This window comes from Cervus canadensis, chromosome 3 (genome assembly GCF_019320065.1).
Source record: "Cervus canadensis isolate Bull #8, Minnesota chromosome 3, ASM1932006v1, whole genome shotgun sequence".
Classification (NCBI taxonomy): Eukaryota; Metazoa; Chordata; class Mammalia; order Artiodactyla; family Cervidae; genus Cervus; species Cervus canadensis.
The window spans coordinates 28,816,486-28,838,307 of NC_057388.1; the positions used below are offsets into that span (position 1 = coordinate 28,816,486).

The window sequence follows — 21,822 nt, forward strand, 5'->3', positions numbered from 1 at the left end:
ATTTTGAAAGGGAATATTTGATGAAAGGGAGGAAGCCTAAATAGAAGGTCACTGTAATGGCTGAAGTGATGGATAGTGAGGGCCTGACCTCATGTGGGAACGTGGGGATGGGCAGCTGGTGGAGAACTAGATGAGCAAGGGGTGTTGGATGTAAGCAATCAAGATAGCTCCCGTAGTTTGAACTTGGCCATCTGTCACCATAAAGAGTTCTCCAGGAGAAACAGACTTACCAGATGCGAGACTCCACAGAGCCACGGCTGCTGTAGAACCTGGGAAAGGTCCTGCCATTGCCTTAATTCTCCCCTGTGTCCTGGAGACTGTATTAGTCAGTGGTGGTGAAATGCTGCCCAGGTAATACTAGGTCGCCCCCCACCCCCATTCAGTCTCAGTAGCTTCGAATGAGGGTGTTTTCTCTCCCTCAAGTGACACACCCTCCACAAGCTGGAGAGCCCAGTGGGTGGAGACATCTCTACCTGGGCCCCGCGGGTCTCGCAGCAGAAGAGACGTGACGGCCACAGGCGACCTCAAAGCTTCAGTCTCCAAGCCACACAGGTCACTCCTTGCCTTTTTCACTGAAGAGAAGTGGACGTTTGGCCAGTACTCAATTCAACATAATCCTCCTGCAGGGAAGGATCAGCACATGCCAGAGGCCAAGCTGGACACCAATGGGCAGGATGTATAATCCTCTTGGAGGAAGGGCTAGAGAAGAGTTGGTATGACAGCCTAATGTCTTTCCGGCCTGTGGCCCATCATTACCACCCCTCTGCTTCAGCATCCCACCCCGGCTCTTGTGCTGCCGCTGGTCCAGGCCTCGGGCATCCCCACAAGGGCCTGGAGCTTCCCTCCATGTCTGGGCTGGTTAGGGAGAGCACCCCATTCCACTTGAGTGGGGTGAGGTGCTGGTGGGGGTTGTCGGACTCTGCACATCCCAGAAAAGGATGTGATTTCCCACACAGCATGTTTAGGTTCTGCAATAACTGCATAAGTGATTTTGGCTTCCACGGGCCACCTGAGAATCTCTTCACCTACCTGTTGCACACTCTGTGGGTAAACGATTCCTGAGTTTCAATCTGACCATAACACGGTGCCAGAACACTGGCTACAGAGTCCCCAAGCATCACAAAGCAAGACGTTCTGAGGCGTGAATAGTACATCTTTAACATAATCTTATATTTGGAAAAGCAGTTTTTTAAAAAAACACTTGAAAATACAAGGTAACAGTAACTTATATAAGTTTTCACCTTATATTGCTTGGCCATTTTTACATATAAATTATTGCTTACTAGCTTTGATAAATACACAGCACAGTCATATGTACAGAAGCAGAAAGCATGAGATATGAGAAAGAAAATACTGTTAATGGCAATTCTGGTAATTCCACAAGTGTTTCATATTTACCAGCTCTTCTAATGGTGGAAAACTACCAAGTGTAGTCCCTGAGAAGTTAGGTAGGCGCCCTGATTGCAGGTTTTCTATCTTCTAACTGTTAACGCAAGCTGACAAGGTCAAAGCAGTCAAGAGTCCTTGCTTCCGGTTGACTTCATCCCAGTTTTTAATAACAGTATAATACGAATACAATAAATAGGCTATGCAAATAAATAGTACTCTGCTAAAAAATGTTTAGTATATACAGCTTTGCTTTATATAGTACATTTTCATTTAACTTTTTGGCAATTTTAAAAAACGTTTTTCCAGCACTGGTTCTAAGCACAATGGCTCACTGGTTAATAAGCAGGCTGAAATTTTAAGGACACGTCTTTGAAGCATTTAAAAGAAATTCCGCATTAGACCGCATTTAAAAGAAACTCTGTGTGAGACCACCACAGTGGATCTGATCTGCCCCTAGTTTCTGAGAAGTTCGGATTCCCTGTGCCATCCAGGGACATTTGGGATCTGTGGTGAGTGATGACTATGGCAAAACCACAGGGCGAGGGTCAGGGCAGCCGTCAAGGCCACGCTCCAGGGATCGAAAGCTACCAATACCTTCTCTTTCACACTACTGTTTCTCCCTACGGAGAGGTGAGTACACCTCTCCCCACAAATTGAGAGGGGTAGGCTCTTACTTTATCCTCATGCCTTGGAATTTCAGGTATGCTCTACCCGACTTGCTTGTGGATAGGGGTCTAAGATAATAAATTTATTCTACAGAGATAGAATAAAGAAAATGCAGGTGATAATAAGTATCACTACAACCATTTGGCAATTGTACAGACTGTAACAGAGAGTGAATTAAAAAAACTGTCGTCTTTGGAGCATCTGCAAATGTGTATGAAAAAATTTAATATTTTTGGAATGGTTATGATTTTGCCTATTGGAAACTGTTGCTGGGGCTTCCCTGGTGGCTCAGACGGTAAAGAATCTGCTTGCAATGCAGGAGACCTGGGTTCAATCCCTGGTTTGGGAAGATCCCCTGGAGAAGGGAATGGCACTACCCACTCCAGTATTCTTGCCTGGAGAATCCCATGGACAGAGGAGCCTGGTGGGCTATAGTTCATGGGTTCACAAAGAGTCAGACACGACTGATCAACTAACCCTTCAGAGCACACTATCCTATGCTAACTTCTAAAGAGGGCTGGTTTGCTGGAATGCTGACAAATCCAAAGACCCACAGGACTGTCTGAAAGTTGTGCTGTAGCAAAAAGAACCCTCTTAGAAGGGTCCATGCACTCCTCGCTGGTGAAGGTTGCAGATACATTACATGTTTCAGAGTGAATGGAGATTTTGTGCAACTGTGAAAATCTAATAAGAGTTGGAAAGGAGCTTATACATCTTCCTGGTGAGGGAATATGACCTACTCCTATTAACAGGGACCCAGCTTAAATTCTGTGCAGCCTCTTCACTGGGACAACTCCAGACTTGTTACAAAGTCTCACGTTAAGCTTGATCTGGTCCCCATGATCCTGCCTTGAATCCTTCAGCTTCAGATTCAGGCCTTCTCGGTGCTTCTGAAATTTCTGAGACCTGCTGCCAGAGAAACCTCTGGAGACTGTTGTTAAATTTCAGGAAGATTTGGAGATTATGACTTTCAGAAGACGGGGATGGAAAAGCACATCTAAACAGAACAAAATCCTCCTTTCCTTTTGCTGCCCTGAGAGCCACATGTACCCCATGACTTGGGGAGACCCCAAGAGCCACATGAGCCCCATGACTAGGGGAGACCCTGAGAGCCACGTGAGCCCCATGACTGGAGCAAACAGTAGGCAAACGCCGTTCTCTCCCCAGTCTGTTTCCACTCATGCCACATGGGGGTAAACTGAATACACCCTCAGAATCTGTTCAGACCTGATGTACATGTGGATTTGTTTGGCCATGCATATATCTGAGCTGAGGTCCAAGCAGCAGGTGCTGTGCTGAAATAGCTCTCCACTGGAGCAACTGCAGTAGTTCTAGATGGAGCAGTGTAAATCTAATGCGAATAATCACTCAAACTCTAAAACACAGAGAAGATGTTGAAACAGCCTCACAGGATCAGAATGGCTAAGTGCTACTCCCCAAGAATAGAGAAAAGACCAGAACACACACTGGTGCTGCCAGCCCACACTGTCACCAGTAATTGCCAAGGGGAGCCCTTCTCCACTGTTTGATCGGCCTCGAGAGAAATTGCTTTTCCCTGGTTCTGATGGTTCTGACCTCTTCCAGTGAGTCTCATTCCATTCCCAGCTGCCTGGGGCATTTCTCTGAGTGGACCAGCCCTGGACGGTGCCTTTCTGTCAAGCCCTGTTCATTTGCAGGACTGAAGGACACAATGGGACAGACTCTCTCTCAAAGTCGTCCCCAAATTGGCTCCACGTGGTTCTTTCGAGCGATCTCTCCGGGTCAGCGTGGTTGCCAAGCCCAGGGAACGGCGCTGCTATGAAGGTGCTGGAAAGCACTGGAAGCAGCTCAGTAATGAGATGCTGATGAGAGGAGAGGAAGCATTTCTGTACAGGCATCGAGGACAGGAGCTGGCAGGGCTGGTGAGAGGGGCGCCAGGGTCACACGTGTGGAAATGAACGGACCTAATATGGGAAGCAGGAACTTTGTATTTAAGCGAAGGGACAAGGATCTGGCTGGCAGGGATGGATTTCAATATTGTTTCCCACAGGTTTTTTTGTTCATTTGAAGGTTGAGGCAAACCAGTTTGTGAGAACAGCCACAGGTCTTATTTACTGTAGGAGCCCCAATCTCTAAAACTGGAAATAAAAAGAGATCTCAAAGACTCTGAGACTTTGAGATGAAAAAAGAGGCAAATTATAGAAAGGCCCCCTGCCTTGGTTGGGAGGTGGGATACAGGACTTCTAAGTGTCCAACATAAATCAGATATTTGGATCTCTGGGGGCTCTTTTCATCTGCTGAAAGACAGGCCATTGCCACTATTTTATATCCCTTCTTCTTCTTCTCCAGGGAGCTCTAAGCGCTCCACACATCAAATCCCATGTAGAGCCCCCTGTACTGGTTGTTCTCATTCCAGAGTGTAGGTACGAGGTGGCCGAACCGTGAGAACACGAGGGCACCGCCAGATGCAAGACGCTGGACTTTTGTGACTCTGTCACCCCCAGAAACAGTTACAGAGTGCCCGCGATGTGGCAGGCACCGTGCTTTTGTCAAAAATCGTACTGTACTCGAGGAGAGATGAGAGCCTGCCTGCACATGTAAAGAAAATCCCCAGAAAGTAAACAGTGAGTCAGTTTCTTAAAGATGACTATGTTTTCCGTATTGGCAAAGCAACTTAGTCTAACTCACTTACAGCGGTAAATCAGGTTGTGCAGACACGAATGTTACCCGCAAGCATACAGCACGAAGTGACTGAGCTGCTAAGAAATGCATGCCTCGACATTTCTCTTCTGGAGATTACAGCAGGGGTGGCAGCGGCCAGTGCTCACTGCCTCCCTAGACACAAGTAGCTTTTGGTGATGTCATAGTTTGTAACGATGGAGACCAGTCCATCTCCATAGAAACCTAGAGATGCCATCACTGTCTGAGTGTTCGAACGAGCTCCTACTCTGAGAGCCTATAAACAGCCATCTACTGCCAGGCCAAGTGAAGCTCCCTGCGGCTCCTGCGCACTCTAACCGAGCTGTCTGGTCACCGTATGACAAGGGGCGGCCTCTTGCTTTGACGTTGGCACATTGCAAAATGAACAATGATTGGCTCAACACGGTGATCCTAAAAAGCCAGACTTCTCATTTCGAGAAAGTTTCTGCCTCCTCTTCTGCTGCCTCCTTTCGACAGCAGCCTCTCCCCAACTCAGGTGGCTGACATCACTTCCTGAGCACGCTCTGGCTGGCTTTGCTGTGTGCGTCTCATTGTGATACGCTGATAAAACTCAGCAACTTCTCTCGCAGGAACATAACACGCTTGGCACTGCCATCCCTGTGGCTCCGGCGCTGCGGTTCCGGGGGAGGCGAGGCAGTGTGCGGTGGGGCTCATACCCGCGGCTCGATCCTGTGCGAGAGCTCGAACAGGGCTTGCTGGCTGTCAATGACGTACAGGTGATGCACGTAGGACTTTAACTCTGGGTGCTCTTTTGGAGATACGTCACCTCCTATGTGGGGGAAGGGGAAAAAAGTCAGTCTCATGAGAGCAGTAAGCTATTTCTAAATACCAGTAAAATCCAGCATGAAGATGCAGTGTAACTCCAGAAGGCTGACCCTCATGTGTCATGGTCCCAGAAGAGATGTCTGTTTGCTAATCATGTCGATGCTTTCTGGGCTCAGACTGGATTCCTCAGGTGAGGTGATCAGACTGGCAAGATACATGTTTTACCAACACCGAGACAGTGGTTGTTATGATCCTCTCGCCCAAACGGGAAACAGCACAGACATGGCAGGTGAGTGGCAGAGCAGGACTGGAGCCCAGACCACGAGGCCCCCAGGTCCATGGTCTTGGCTCCCCACTAAATGGCCTTCACAGGCTCTTGTATCGTAGGCTGGAACTGTCAGAAATCACTGCTAATCTGGTGACTGCATGGACATAATAGTTCTTTTTTTTTTTTTAAGTATTTCACATAATATTTTGGTGTCTTTTTGGGGGGGTGTGTGTGCAGGATTTAAGGGAGCAACTGAGTGAACAAACACTGCTGAAGTGAACTGAAAGTCTGGTTAACAGGCAAAGCAGCTTCAGGAAGTGTGTGAATGGGCTGACATCTGCCCAGATAAAGATAAGGCAAGGGGGTTCCTACTCCCAAACGCCCAGCAGACAAAGGGCCACAAGAGGCTCTGGGGCACTGTGAACCTCGCAGGCCGTGCTGCTGGCAGCTGTGATAAGGAACCAGAGATAAAGTAGCCTGGACAATGGCGGAGGCCCACTTCCCGTAGTCAAAAACAAACAAAAACCCCCTCATGGCCTGTGGAGATGGGCTGAGCTACATTCCGGAAAGACAAGGTAACTGTGAGCCTCCATGATCCATGGGGTTTCAGATGGAGAAGCACGGGGTGAGTTCAGCTTGAGCAGAAGGAAAAGGCCCTCAGGAAGCTGAGCATTCTACATTCTAATGCAGAGATTTTTTTCTCTTGGGGAAAACCCATTTTTCCCCTCCTCTGTGACAAATATGTTTTCTAAGGAAAAAACAAGGTATGTATATTATGGATGGCTTGTAGTCCTTAGGTTTAATAGAAACAAGCCTTTCCGGTTCAACAACTAAAAGCCCCAAGAGTTTTACCATCCTCCTTGTTTGGTTTAGAAAACATGATGATTCCAAGATAATTTTGTTGTTAACTTTCCAGTCTTAAAAAGATAGCATGAAGAATGCTTCCAACCATGATGCGTGACCCTTGCAGGGCACTCTGTAATTCAAAGTGGCTTTCCAAGTGCTGACGTTGGTTAACCCTGCCTATATAAACTGTCAAAATGAATTTAGGTAATTCAGTTCCAAACTTGATTTTTAAAGATAGGTAAATATGAAACGCCAAATGGCCTGATGCTCATGTAAATTTCTCCTTCGCTTTGTGCCTTGCAGACTTCTCCTCTGGTGATGGGAGGTTGACGGCAAGGTCAAGGCCAGCCACACCCCTCCTGCCCACACATGCAGTGTATATAGACCAGAAGCCCTTGGCAAGTGAGGCTGAGGTCCCAGAATTTGCTGAGAACCCATAAATGCGTGGGAAGCAAAGGAGGGTGAAAGAAACACAAATCCTTTACTCATCAGCAATATTATGCTTACACATTTGAATGAATATACATGACAATGTTCTTAACTATTGAAACTGCATTATACTTGAGTAGTTAATGGAGAATTATATAAGCATGTATCAAACAGTATTTGCTGATGTGAACATTTAGAAGATTAGGTCCTGTATTTATAATTCTCTCTTTCAAGTAGAAATTCTGTAATTTACACAGAAGTTCAGCTGCTTTGTTGGAGGACAATAAAGCTACTCAAGCCTGGCAATGGAAAGAAAATTCTTAAGAGTATGTAATGGAAAGAAAATTCTTAAGCAATACGTACCAAAGTGTTAGCAATATTTTCCTTAAGAAGTAGGACTTTGATCGTTTTACTTTATAGTTCTGTATTGTTGAAAAACATTGGTTTACAATGAGTATGTATTACTTAAAGTTAGGTTTTACTTAGTGGTCACTTCTCATTGATTTATAATTATGAACTCTGTCTTTTAAAAAGCAAACAAACAAACAACTGCCTTTTTATCTCTAAAGTCTGTGCAAAGTGAAGGAAAGGGTACCAGCTGGGTGGTCTGAGGAACGGCCGAATGAGTCAGCCTCTCGGAGCTGGGGTCTTCTGTTCTGCATCCACAGAGTTAATAACCTCCATTCACCAGCCCTGGGGTCAGGATTCCACTGCCCATGTGAAAGCTCCCTGAACTCAATACATTCTGATTTCCTTCCTTCCTGCAATGTCTTAACATCATTTAAACATAATGTAAATTATTCCTGAGACTTAAAAAGAAACAAATATTCCTACATAGATTAGTCTCAGTAGGGAGTCTACAAAAGTGCTCAGAAAAACACTTTTTCAGTCAAAGGAAGCTCCAGACAGAAAGTTTTCGCTGGAGAGGAGAAAAGATTCTGGAAGACTGCTTTGGGCACTTTTCAAACTATTCCTATTCCAGGAAGGCTCCAGGCAAGGAGGTGAAGGACAGGGTCACCCCTGATAAACCCACAGGTCATTCTGAGCCAGAGGACGAGCAAACAGGACTTTCGGGGGCGGGCAGTGGAGTGGGAGCTTCTGATAGTTGTACGTCACGCTGGGCAGTGAAGACCTGCTGCTGGGGCAGCATGAAGAGCTGCCATTTCTTCTCTTACTCTCCATCCCAAGCACGCAGTGATGAAATGGAGGGAATACAATACATGCATGCGATGTGAATATTGTATTTTACCACCTGTTTACATTTTCTATCACCAAATACTTGTGAAATGGCCACAGTCTGCATCAACGTATGATAAATGAACATGCCGTAACCAGCTTCAACGACTCACCAAACTGGTTAGTCCTGCAGTGTCTCAGGGTTCGGACAGTGTCGGCGATCATATGCTGAAAGGCAGGAGAGGAAACACATCAGGGGAAGGGTCATTTCAGATGTCGCCGAAGTAGCAGTGCTGCAGGGCTGAATAGTCTAACACCATTGGATGTGAACAGAAGAGCTGTATTTGGTGCTAGACCTAGCTTTAATTGAGGATACTGAGTTTGGATTACAAAAGAATATCTAGACCTTGTGTGCGGAAATAGGGGCTCTCAAGCCCAGTTGCATAGATTCTAACCAAGACTTGGAAAAACATACTGTAAAGAACACAGCACAAAACAACCTACTTAACACAAGAAAATACCTGTAAATACTATGACTGATAAGGAGTTAATATGTAAAATATATCAAGAGCTCATATAACTCAACATCAAGAAAACAGACAACCCAATTACAAAACGAGCAGATGACCTGAATAGACATTTTTCCAAGGATGACATACAGATGGCTGACAGCACATGGAAAGATGTTCCAACACTGTTAATCATCAGAGAAATGCAAATCAAAACCGCAAGGAGATGTTACCTCGCACCTGTCAGAATGGCTAACATAAAGACCACAAACGTTGCTGGGGACATGAAAAAAGGGAGCCCTTGCACACCGTTGGTGGGAATGTAAGTTGGTGCAGCCGCTATGGAAAACAGTATGGAGGTTCCCCAAAAAACTAAAAACAAAACTATCATATCCAGCAATTTCACTCCTGGGTCTCTATCTGAAGAAAATGAATACTAATTCAAAAAGACACATGCATCCCAATGTTCACAGCAGCATTATTCACAGTTGCCAAGATAAGGAAGCAACCTAAGTGCACATCAGCTGGTGAGTGGATAAAGAAGACGTGACATATATACATATATACAATGGAATACCACTCAGACATTAAAAAGAATGGAATTTTGCCATCTGCAACAATATGGATGGACTTGGAGGGTATTATGCTAAGTTCAGTAAGTCAGCCAGAGAAAGACAAACACTATAATGATATCACTTATACGTGAAGTCTAAAAAATAAACTAGTGATTATAACAAAATAGAACAGATTCACAGAAATAGAGAGTAAACTAGTGGTTGGTCACCAGTTGGGAGGTGAAGGAGGGAGAGGCAAGAGAGAGGAAGGTGATTAAGGAGTACAAATTATTACACATAAAGTAAATAAACTGCAAGGATAAGGTACAACACAGAGAACATAGCCAATATTTTATAACAACTATAAATGGGGGTAGAACCTTTAAAAATTATGAATCACAAAGTTGTACACCTATAACATATACTATTATATACCAACTATACCTCAAATGAAAGAAAAAAAATGAATATTTAAATGGAAATATATTAAAAAAAGGCAGCACGTCCAACCTCAACCTACCTGTCCACATTTGCTTATGCTTTCACTTCAGAAGTTTCACCTCCTCCCCATGAAGCCTTTCTGAGGTCTCGCTTCTGGACTCGGGAGGCGCCATTCTCAACCTCCCCACTGCTCTGTGTATAGGGTTCACTGGGCTTGTGTTGTCCTGATCAGGGGGGACTTTTCTCCTCCTCTAGACCAGCTACCACAAGAGGGCCTCGCGGACCCAGCACCTGCCATGCAGCACTTACGTAGCCTCACACACCTGCTGAACGGATGCAGGAACTTTGTGGAACCAGACTCAAGAAACGCAAATGGTGATGGGAAAGGGGATGTTTATGAAAGACGAACATCTTCTAAAACATCAGTATCTTTACGGAGCCTCTTCCCTGCTTATTATTTACATTCCCTTTCATTAGTCTTCAGTTTTCTGCTTTAATTTCTCAAGTTCTCTAAAGTTCTTTTCACCTCCAGGGAAAGGTTTCTTAAGCCCGCAGCTCCTTCCTGTTGACAAGACCCCGCGTCTCATACTTGTGTCCCCGCACTGTCTTCCAGCTCTCTCTACCACAGTCAGTTTTCCATGGTAAAGGAAAGACAGCATTTAGGACAAGACCGATCTCCACTACACTTTCCTCCTGTCAGCTGGCAGAATAATCTCCAAACATCTGTCATCCTGTTCCAGGCCTCTGCAAGTCTAGACTCCACACTCTGTTTCATACAAAATTCAAACCTCACCCAATAATTCCAGAATCAACATTATTCATAATCTGGTCCTCCAAACCTTCCTAAATGGGTATCATCTTTTTCTTAATAATTGAAATATAGTTGATTTACAGTATTACAATAGTTTTAGGTGTACGACACAGTGATTCAAAATTTTTATAGATTATACTCCATCTAAAGTTATTAAAAATATTGGCTATATTCACCTGTGGTGTACAATATATCTGTATATAGTATTTATTTTATACACAGCAGTTAGGACCTTGGGCCATCATTTTTCATGTCCTGCCTACACACACTGAACACAGGGTAATCTATAGACAGCAAACCCTCAACAAATGATGGCTAACATAATAATGTTGACATTAAAACAATTACTTAAAATTCAGCAGACCTCCAGAAACATTATCTGAATATGACCTACTTATTAAACTGTTCTCATGGGCTGATTTCTATTGTATTTCTACTCAATAGTGAAAAAATTAAATAGGACAGTGATTCCAGCAGCAGCCCGAGTTGCAGCTGTAAAGGAAATGAGGCCTGACTCATGTCTGTGAATGGATTGTTGAATTTCCTTCCCCCAGTTTTCCCGCTATTCTCAGGACTGTTCTCTCGCTGTTTTAAGGCGTCACCTGGATCTCTATCATGTGCCATATGCATGGCTGATGCAAGGCTGGTACTCAGGGCAGCCCTGCAACCTGAGCCCGGATCTCATCTTCAGGTTTTCCAAAGCGGGAGGGAGGAGCTACGATAAAGGATGATGTCTTAAAATTGAGGGATAAAGAGAAATATAGAAGAATGCATTTTTTTTTCTTTATTATTTAATGGTTTGAGGCTGATACGTTTGGAGCTGCTGAGGCAGCGAGGGGAACAATAGAAAACTTATTACATCCAATGAAGCACTTCTGAGCCTTCTCTGTTCTCTGACCTAATGCGTTGGCCGGGATCAGCCTGATAAAGATAATACACTGAATTATCTGCTCTCTGGCTAATATCCATCATGAGGAATTGGCTTCCCACAAGTTAATCCAGTTAGGGTCTACTGGTTCATTATTGTGAAAGATGATGCTATTTTAGCTTAAGTGAAACCCTGTCTTTTGCTAAGAAACGTGCTGAAACTACTGACTCTACTAGGAAATTCAGTTTCACTCTCTGGCATCCCAGTATAACATAGGGCTTTATACAATGTAAAATAGTGTTTTGTCCTTCCAGAAAAAAATTCTGACTTCACCCTGAATTCTCTGTGCAAGGAGGGGGTCAGCATGGGGCATGCTATTTCTTAAGTGCCATCTGCTTTGAGGACCAGGAACTCAGTGATGCTACAAAATCTGCTCCCTTTAGAAATGACGTGCTAGCCGAGTACATGATGGGAGCGCTGTGTGCCAAGGGCCTGCTGCACCCATGTATAACTGTGCTTATCTCCTAGCCATCTTTTCAGTAACAGTTCTCTTTAAGAATTTAAAATTTAAAATGAAAGATTACTTGTTTATACCTCGTTATTTCATTAAGCTTTATCAAAATATTAAGGACACATACAGGTATTGACCCCAAGAGAAGTACTGTTAGTCAGACTTCATTTCAGTTCCTATGGCCAGTCTGAAGTCTTGTCTCTGTGAAAGCAAGACCCTAGACTAGGTTGGTTGGCATTAAAAGGCTTCTACTGGAAAAAGCCGGGGAAGAACAGAGACGCTGGTCAGAATGAAATAGAGACGGTGCAGGAAGCTTTCCACTGCTCTTTCCAATCTGTGCATTTTTCAAATTGTTCTCTCACTTGGATAGCTCCATCTGAGAGGAAATGACACAATGAACTTGAGTCACTGGTTCCCTTTGGGAAGAAGGTGAACCACCAGTCTGCCGTTCACAACAGACAATACTCGGCGTATACCAAATACCTCCCACTCTCCCGTGTTGCCTATGGGTCACTCAGGGTGAAGGGTGTGAGACCTTCAGAGGAAACTCCATTTGGTGTTTCACACCTTTCCCTCATCTTCACACATGTTCACCAAAGCTTATTCGGTGATCTTAAGCAGAGGTGTTGGCCAAGATTTGAAATAAATATTGACCAGCAGCTTCATACGCCTGCAGTCACTTCATTGCTATCAAACACTGGAGATAACCTGCCGACAGGCTAGCATGTTGGTGCCTACAATCTAAGGCCACAAATAGGCCCTGGGATCTTCAGAACATTACTGGGTGACAGAACAAATTCTCTAAAAACTAATATTTTTAATACAAGAATAATAGTTTTAACACAAGAAAACTCAATACTTTAAAATATCTATTTCAGGCTGCATTGTTTTGACTGAAGTATCTAAAATAACTGAGCTCAATTCCAAAGCACATAGTGCCAGGAGAGACTTGAAAAGTTATGGACGTGTCCACTTAAAAAACTAACTACCCAGAAAGCAATCATCCTCAGATTATTAAAACAGAGCTATGGCAAGACACCCTAAGATGTCAATCTTTCAGATCCCAGCTGCTTGGGTTTTCAGGTTGTGCAAGAGCCGCCTGCACTGACACCATGCCATCTCCTCCCGTGTGAGTGAGTTAACCCCACAATTAGAGCTGGGCACCGAGGAGGCAAAGGCCAGAGGCTAACCCTGTTTGGACTCATCAGTTGGCTGTTCTTTGGTTACGGTCTATGGCCCCCCAGCTCACTCAACCTTCTTGCAAATGCCTGACCTGGTCTCACAGGGAACCAGGGGCCCACTCCTGAAAGAGTTCACACGAATCCATTACCATTACTAAAAAGGTCACTCAAAGGTCAGGGTCTATGGACAGGGGTCACTGATACCATCTTTAATCATGCATGGCAGGCTCATCTCTGACACGAAAGTTCATCTGTCAAACAAATCCATTCTTGCAGTCAGCAGGGTCTCCTTGGAGCAGTCCTATTTCACAGTTGCTCAGCCCTTACAGGCAACCCGCTCTGCCCTCAGCGGGTGAGAAAGGCTAGGAGGGGCCTGCTGCATGACAGAGCACCCAGGAGAGTCCACGAAGAGGCATTTCGGGGATGCGTAAGAAGGGGCTGGCGGGGGACCCCCTTCTCACTGTGCATGAGGTGGTCTCACAGAGTGGCACCTGCCCACAGGCTGATAAATGGGTGGTCCTTCCTCTCCCAGGCATCCCGACAAATCCCACTGTTATATCCATGAAGGACGTACCTCCCCAGGGGGAGGAGCAGTGCTTGCCAAGACAAAGAGAGATGCCTTTAAAGCCACAAGGCTCAACCTTACGAGTGTGAATTCCTACTGACAGGAACCTTTCCACTTTAGTTCTAGTTCAGATACATACACTCAACCACTGATGTTAATCTAATGAAGTTCCATTTTCAAAAATAAAAAGCAGATGTTCATACTTGGCTCTCAAAACCTTGGCAGCACACTTCACTTCTTTTTAATTGGGATGCATTTTATTGACAGTGCATAACATGCAGCAAATAAATCACCACCAGTTCAGTAGAGAGTGTCGTCTGTCAGAACAAGGAAAGCACTCATTTCCTTTACAGTGGGCAAAAAGAGAAATAGTGAAATTTTACATACCAGTTTTTCAAAGTTGACAAGATTATCCAGAAATGTTTTATTTCCCTCATGAATAAACGTAACATCTGAAAATTAAAAACAAGAAGATGCATGTACCATTAGGAATAGGTCATGAGTCAGGACTGGAGAGGTGTAGATGCAGGGCAGCTTATTAATTTTTCTTAAACATTACGGATTATTTCACGCATTAGACCAGGCAACTTGGAACTGAATCTGTACAGGATGCGATGTGACAGGGCATAATTTATGTGTGTGGGGAGAAAACATAACTTTCATACAAGTGTGTATCTTGCTCTTACATTGTAGGTTTTGACCTCAACCCACTTAACATAAGCTAACACTATTCTACAACTTAACTGGTCCATTATGTTTTTAGGCCAGAACAGTGAACAGAGAAGAACTGAATACCCAGAAACAAAAATTATTTTAATATTTATGTGTTTGCTTTTTAACAATCACTGGTAAAGTGAATGGGGTCTGCGTTACTTAAAACATTAAGGATTAGATGTGGATGTTTAAACTTAGATTTCTGGTTCCAAAAACCAGGGCTGGTGTGGTTATCCAAAGTGAGTGAGGAAAGGGACAGGTTAGAAATGGTGAGGTTTCTGGGTCTATTCAACCACTGGAAAGCAAGTGTCACTGATGAAAACAATGTAAGGAAGGTAGGATGAAGGTGCATTGTCAGAGGAAGGGAATGTGACATTGGTTTTGCGCCTCACTGCATTTGAAGTGACAGGAGACATTCAAATAAACATCTCCCTTTGGTTGCAAAAATTACAGGAATGCTTCTTCAAAAGATGGAGACTAGCAACAATGACCGCAGCTAAAGCTCCAAAAGGAGGGTGACTTATAAAAACTCAAACCAGAGGGTGAGTGACTGAACATTAGGGAATCCTCACAGATAAGAATCAAAGTAAGAAATGTACTACAATTTAAAGAATGTGCAAATAATCATGTTATATCACAGACATAGAGAGCAAACCAAATGAAAACCATTTTCAAAGATCTTCTTAAAATAACACGATATAAAAGAGGGAAGTGAACAGATTAAATTCCTCTAAATAGAAAGGGAAAGTATTTGCATTTAGTCAAGACTTTGATTCTGCTGGTCCCTATGGGTTATTACGAGGCAGGTGCTTGGGAAATCGCCCTGCAACACACTTAGCTGCTGAGCTTTAATTGGCCACCAGGGGGCGACACCAGTCACACAATACACTGATACGACCCTTTCCTCAAGGCATCCTTTATACACAGCTTCCACCCCACCGGACTGCAAGGTTTTCCTAAGCTCTTTTCTCTCTTTTCTTTCGTCTTTAAAACTGGTGTCTGAGCAAGAAAACAATTCACCATTACACAGTCATCTGACGAGCTCTCTAGTTATTTTATTATCTTTCACTGTTTTGCTTTCAGAACAGAATTGCAAGCTTTATATCTCTGACACAATATTTAGAGAAAGAGCAGCCAACACAGTTTTAGCTTGTATTCTTTCTGTATAGCAAGCAAAGCACTGTGTGCACACTGTTTACCTTAAACACCACCTAGGAGCCTGGTATCTCCTCACGCCCAGAGAATTCAGGTTACAAATGCCCTGTCAGAGTTCTTGGACCACTTCCCCAGTGTTCCAAGGCTTGTCATCCCCACCCTATGTTCCCGAAGATGAGGATCATAACACAGCTTATATTTATCATCAGTGTCAGACATGGCACTAACTCATTTAATACTCACAAAAGGTTATAAGGTAAAGTTTAGCAGGAAAGAAAGTGAAGAAACAACAGTCCAAAGACGAATGGAGCACAGCTGGCTCACGACCACAGCTCTACATCTCGGAGCCAGGACCCGAGCCCGGGCGGCCTGCTTCCTCTCACCACGGTGCCTCTCTGGTACTCGGAAGGACTTGGGCATTTCTGATCATCTATTCCAGTCAATTTGCTGAATTCACTGGACGTGGGGGCCTCTGCAAATTTTACAGTTTCCGTTGTCACTCATTCTGTCTCTTCCCTCTCCTCTGCCTGGGCGGTCTTGCTTCTCCCCAGCTCTCAAGGACTTGTCGAGGTCAGCACACGAGGAAGGAGGCTCTACTGAGGGTGAGGGCCGGCAGGCTGATGCTGGCATGGGGATGAGGCAGGGAAGGTATGCCCGGCCAGGTAGGGAAGAGAAGAGGGGCTGCTGCCCAGGAGAATGGGGGTCAAAATGGCTGCCGGTCTTGATGCAGGTGACTGACAAGTGTGTGATTAGGAAGGTGTGAGAGAGATAAGCCAACAGGTGACTGAACTGAAAAACTGGAGTCTCACAACCTGAGTCATGGGTGGGCTGTGAAGCAGTTGAGGGTACCCACCAAGTGCATTGCCAGAAATGAGTACCTGCCAGACCCCTTTATCTGGAAACACCCAAACATGTTCCTAACATTTTATGTAACAGGACTGGGGATGAAATAACTCCATCTGAAGACATGGCAAGTGAAAAAGAAGGACAAAACATGGAAGCACCTCAATCTTCCTTCTATTTACACAACTCCACAAATCAGCAATAACAATCTGCCCTTGAAGATACAGATACAACCTCGGTTTAACTTCAGACACCAGACACTCTACTGGAAGGATTATCATCTCTCCAAACACCATGACATAGATGACTCAACTACTTTTGACCTTTAGCTCAGCTGGAACCTTTCTTCAACACTTACTCAGGGTTTCCTGTTCACTACTTTCTGAACTGGACTCCACAGTAGGGGGAAAGTAAATCAGAAGTGAGAAATTCACAGGCAAATAGAAAAGCTGATAGCTGGAAGCATTTTTAGGTTATGTGCTTACTTTGATAACCTGCATGTTACTGGGAACTGACTATCTCAAAAAATAAAACATGGGAGCCCAAATCCTTCCTAATACCCAAGGAGTTTACTTTGGTCTCTTTCTCTGAACAAAAGCAATCCAAAGCAAGAGGCACAAGAGAAGAGGTCTGGGAATTTTTCATGAAAAAGTTGCTTGTTCTAAAGTAGTTTACTGCAAATTTTAAAATAATTTTGCAGTTACTAAAGCTAAGAATTAATGTTGCATGTGTTTTCCGAAATGTCTTACCACAGATGTGATACATACATATTTAAAAGCGTCATCCTATTTTTCCTTTTGAAATTATTTCAGACAAAAATAGTAACTTTAAATGCAATAGAGTGCCAATATTATTTATTTTTATAATGACAAAAATTAAGATAAAAGAAAACAAGCTCACTTGTTTTTAAAACTCAAGAGTTTCTAGTGAAAAAAAAAGGAGGGCAAAAGTTTAATTTGCTAGAATGAATGAAACAATGTACTTTGAGTAGAAAAAAGAGAAATTTGCTTTGCTGCCAACAAAGAGGTCTGATAAACTCAGTAGAGCAGAAAACTGCATCCAAGCTAAGACATAAGTATGAGGCACCTGACTGCAATAAATATTTGGAGGGAAAACCCACTACTGTATAGCAGAAGGCTCAGCTCACATCTAAATTAAAGGGAAAATGTTGACTATTTTCTCATCACCTTAAAAAAATCTATTGTTTCAAAATTTTGTCTTTCTAAAATCAATTCCTTTCCCAGATCTGTCTTCCTTTACTATTTTTCCTATCTGTGTCTACATGGTTCTAAGTTTTACTTCCCACACGCCACCACTCCCACTCTCCAGCTGGTGTTTTATTTTAAATAAAAATCACAAGCCTGAATAAACTTATCTTAGAAATAAAAATGAAGAACCAAATGAACTTTTTAAAGTTATTCTGGCTTTACAATCTCTCCTTATTTCATCCATTTACAGTTCTCAGAATCTTTTGAGCTTGAGTGAAGCAGTCCATGAGCTTCATTGGCCTAATTGTCCTAATATATTACTATTTCACAGAAATTCTTGCTTTATACTAGATGGAGACTAGATAAACAGCTGCAAGAATGCACAGCAACTCAAAAGCTCTCCAAGCTCTGGTTGTTCTCAGGAGAAGCCGAAAAGGTTTGTTTTCGGCTTTATTGCCAGTGGGACTGGTGATGAGGGGAGGCAGCAGAGGACACGCCCGGCCAACGAGTTCCCAGGTACTTCATTTTCCAGGCAGTCCCACCACACGTATGAGTGTAGGCGCTGGGGCCTGAGCCAGCAGAAAGTTTAAGCCTCCAAAGTGTGCAAGCAATATAAAAGAGTAATCCTATAAAAATCCCTTGAAAATAGTCAAAATAAGACCAAGAGAAAAGACCAAATCCCTCGCTCTGGCACACAGGTGGGATGTATACTCAGTGTTAGAAGCATGGGCCAGATGAAAACAAACTTCCCTTTCACTAATCCCCTGGGTTTGAAAGAGACCGTCAAGATCTCATTAATAAGTTTAACTAACATATTTCATGATGACTGATCTGCTGCTCTACAGAAGAGAAGTAAGTCGACTAATTTGTAGCTATCACATACTTTCCCAACTGGTTCACTCCTGGAAAGAAGAAAGTACATTCTCTACCAAAACTTTTTACACATGACACTACTTGTGTTGACTGGAGGTTTTTCTCACACAGCGGCAGGCCATGGGCTGAATCTCTGAAATTTCGGTTGCAAACAAAGAACATAACCGATCACCACTTGGATTCTTCATGCCAGCCTTTTTCTTGGTTAAGTGGACGTAGACTCAAATAAGACAAGGCTTAGCAACAGAGTAAAGCAAAAACACAAACAGTTTAAGTGCCAAGTTTTGTGAGTCAAGTGAAAATACTTTGATGTCTGCTTAAGAACAATGAAGCATTTTAGGTGTCTCAGAAAAAAGCAAACATGTGAAAAACAGTCACAAGCCAACATAGTTAGAATTACAAAATCACTTTAAAGAAATCAACTGAGATTCCTTTCCTTGCCCTCCATAGTTAGAGTGATAAATTTCTAGAAAATGAAATTACATAGCATAAAAGACAGATAATTGTTACCTTTAAGCAATAAGGGCATGAAGGGGATTTTGGGTGGCTTCATTTTCTTGAATGCGTCTCGGTAGGCTTTGTGATTCAGGGATGGATCCTGCCGAACCAAGCAGATTACAAAGAGAAAGAAAAATCAATGTGCTATAGAAACAATTCTAAATCTACTTTCGCTGTTACAATTTGAACATGATTTAGATAAAGAGTGGTTCTTCCTAAGAACAAAGTAGATAAAGGTTTCCTAGGAGAATAAACTCACTAAATTAGGGCAGGAAATCTAGGCAATGAATGAAAGTCAAGTACTGGTTGACAATAATGGGAAATGACTGCAGAAGAGAGACACCTTTTGATTGCCCTATTATTTTCCCTCCAATAGGTTCTTTAAGTACAGTTTCCTCTCCATGATTTCTATCATGAGGTAACCCCAAAGTCTTTTGTTAGGCACACTGCAAAGAAAAACTGCCCTCATACTGCACGGATAATGCAGAGAAAACAAAAGAACATTCTTATTGTGCTCTGAAAAGAAACTGCACATTTTGTATCTCAAAAATATAAGAAATGATAAAAAGGAGAAATGGTAAAAAAGAAAAAAGAATAATGCATAAGAACTGCACAGTAAATTTATACTAGCTAATTTCACAGGCTTTGAAATGGACTGTACTGAAAAATCTGCCTTCTGAATATCATACCAAAAGGACCACTCTTGCAACCTTTTTCCATGGAGAGGAAGAAGCAGTAACCGTTACCCTGCTTCACTCCATTAAGCAGCAAAGCTACCTGTTCACATACAGGTGCACTAGTCCAAGCTGCCTGACATGGCAGAGTGGAGACATTGACCACTGAAATCTAGGAAGAAATCTGAGGCTAACCATCAGTTTGAAGAGTAAGTTCCACTATGCTCAACTACTTACTGTTAAACTTTCAAGTTCAGAGAAAAGTTTCTTAAACTTCCCAGGGATTTTCTAAAAACAAACAAACAGAAAAAGAAAAGGTCAAAAGAAGTCAGTTATTTGGAGGGGAATGCTCATTAAGTTGCACTATATACTTTACATTTCTGAATGTAAATCCCTCTATCAACTGGTTCTACCCTGATTGCTTCTCATTACACAAGTTTCATCATTCCTTAATGTGACGTTACTTGGGAATGCTGTTAAAGACAGTTTAAAATGAATAGCAGCCACAGGATTCAGGAATCCAACTCAAGACATTCCACTCACTGGTGATCTTTTAATGAAAGCTTGGATTTCAGTTCTGTATCCTACCCTTGACAAACGCTCTCACCTTCTTAAACTGTCTTGTTGAGTAGGAAATAATAATGTTGACTGATATTTTTTGTATAAATGATATCATTATGTTTCACAGCAGAGGTTTAAATAGTGAAAGGCCATGAAAACCCTCAGTGATGAAGCCTGTACTTTAGTGGGCAGAATCACCAAACTGGAAAGATCACCCATGCAAACAGTGGCATGAAGACTGACAGGGGACTGACTGACACCGTCCTCCCAAATAAGAATTTGGGCCTAAGGAAGATGGGCCTGGGATTTGCAGCCCGCCCTTAATACGGTGACGCGGGAAAGCCCGATGTCTCGGTGGTCAGAGTTTGAATTCTGACTCTGCCCTCTTTCTAGCCGTGTGACTGCAGCCAGTCTCCATGTTCTCTGACTGAAATGGAGCCTACTCATAGGAAATGTACGGTCCACAGTTGGTGCTCGGCAAATTCCAGCAATTAACACTTACGAGTGTTCTAGAAAACGTGTGGGATTTTCTGTTTCCAAAACAATGAGGTAAACCCCTACAACTACACTTTTAAATATCAGTTTGATAATTCTGAATATGGACTTGACAACACAGGTTATTCAACCTGTTTGGAAATTACTGTTACATATACCAACACATATATATTAATAAATGGATGATAAATTAAATATGAAAAGATAAAATGCAGACACCTGCAACTATTCTTCTGAGCTGCATACCTTAGTCTTGGATATTCCACAAAAATGTCTCAGTTGCATGTCAAACGCAACATGTCTAGGGCCGAACTGATCTACTCAAGGGGTCAGCCATGGGCCAAATCTGACCCTTTGCTTTAGTAAATAAAGTTTTATTGGAGCATGAACATGCTCATCATTTACAGACTAACCAGGGCTTGCATTTCAATAGGAGACTTGAGTCATGCCAATGGAAACCACATGCCAAAAAAAATATCCACTATCTGGCCCTTTACCCCAAATGATTGCTGACCTCTCTTCTAGTTCCTCAAGCTGAATTCTTTTCCTCTATTAACTACTTAGGCCAGGGTGATCATTTTCCAGGCCTAGAGACACTGAGGGGAGGCCAACTCCAATGGCCCCAGCAACTCTCAACTTAACCTCCAAGGCCTTGCCACTCACAGCTTCTCAGCCATACCAAGACAGCGCAGTCCCTCCGCTGCTCTGCTGGGGCCCACCCAGAATGAGCTGGAGAGCTCCTTGACCATGGCAGACCTGGTGTTAAGCTGGCCTGCAGTCTGCCTCAGCACTGATGCAGAGCCCCACACATGGCGGGCAGTCACCACACACATAAAATGCACATCATGTGAATTTAGTTGACTTCTTCTCTTCTCAATATTTGCTTTCTTCTGGTGTGGCCTGAAACTCCACCCTCCTCCCGGGACCCTTGCAAGCCATTTGTTCCCCCCTGCTCTGATCAACTGTGGCATTCCTTGCCCACCTCCTTGAGTCTCGTGAAGGGCATCTGCTTGTGTGCATCACCAGAGCTGCAGACCTTTCATGGCCTTTCTTTTGAACTCCTTTAAGGAGCACTGACCCTATCCCCTGGGTGACCACAGTGCATTCCACCAGAATGTGGCC

The 21,822-nt window shown here is 43.4% G+C and overlaps 1 protein-coding gene across 4 annotated transcripts in view; it reads right to left on the reverse strand.

The window, feature by feature from the left end:
- Positions 1-1,146: 1,146 nt before the first annotated feature.
- RAPGEF5 (Rap guanine nucleotide exchange factor 5) overlaps positions 1,147-21,822 on the reverse strand; it is a 232,373-nt gene continuing 211,697 nt past the window's right edge. For all 4 annotated transcript variants that reach the window (XM_043462812.1, XM_043462811.1, XM_043462813.1 and 1 more), the window contains 5 exons: positions 19,882-19,932; positions 18,983-19,070; positions 14,067-14,131; positions 8,413-8,467; positions 1,147-5,524 (listed from right to left, as the gene is read on the reverse strand). In XM_043462812.1, coding sequence (XP_043318747.1) covers positions 5,406-5,524; positions 8,413-8,467; positions 14,067-14,131; positions 18,983-19,070; positions 19,882-19,932 — 378 coding nt within the window. In that variant the 3' untranslated portion in view covers positions 1,147-5,405. The remainder of the gene's footprint in view (positions 5,525-8,412; positions 8,468-14,066; positions 14,132-18,982; positions 19,071-19,881; positions 19,933-21,822) is intronic.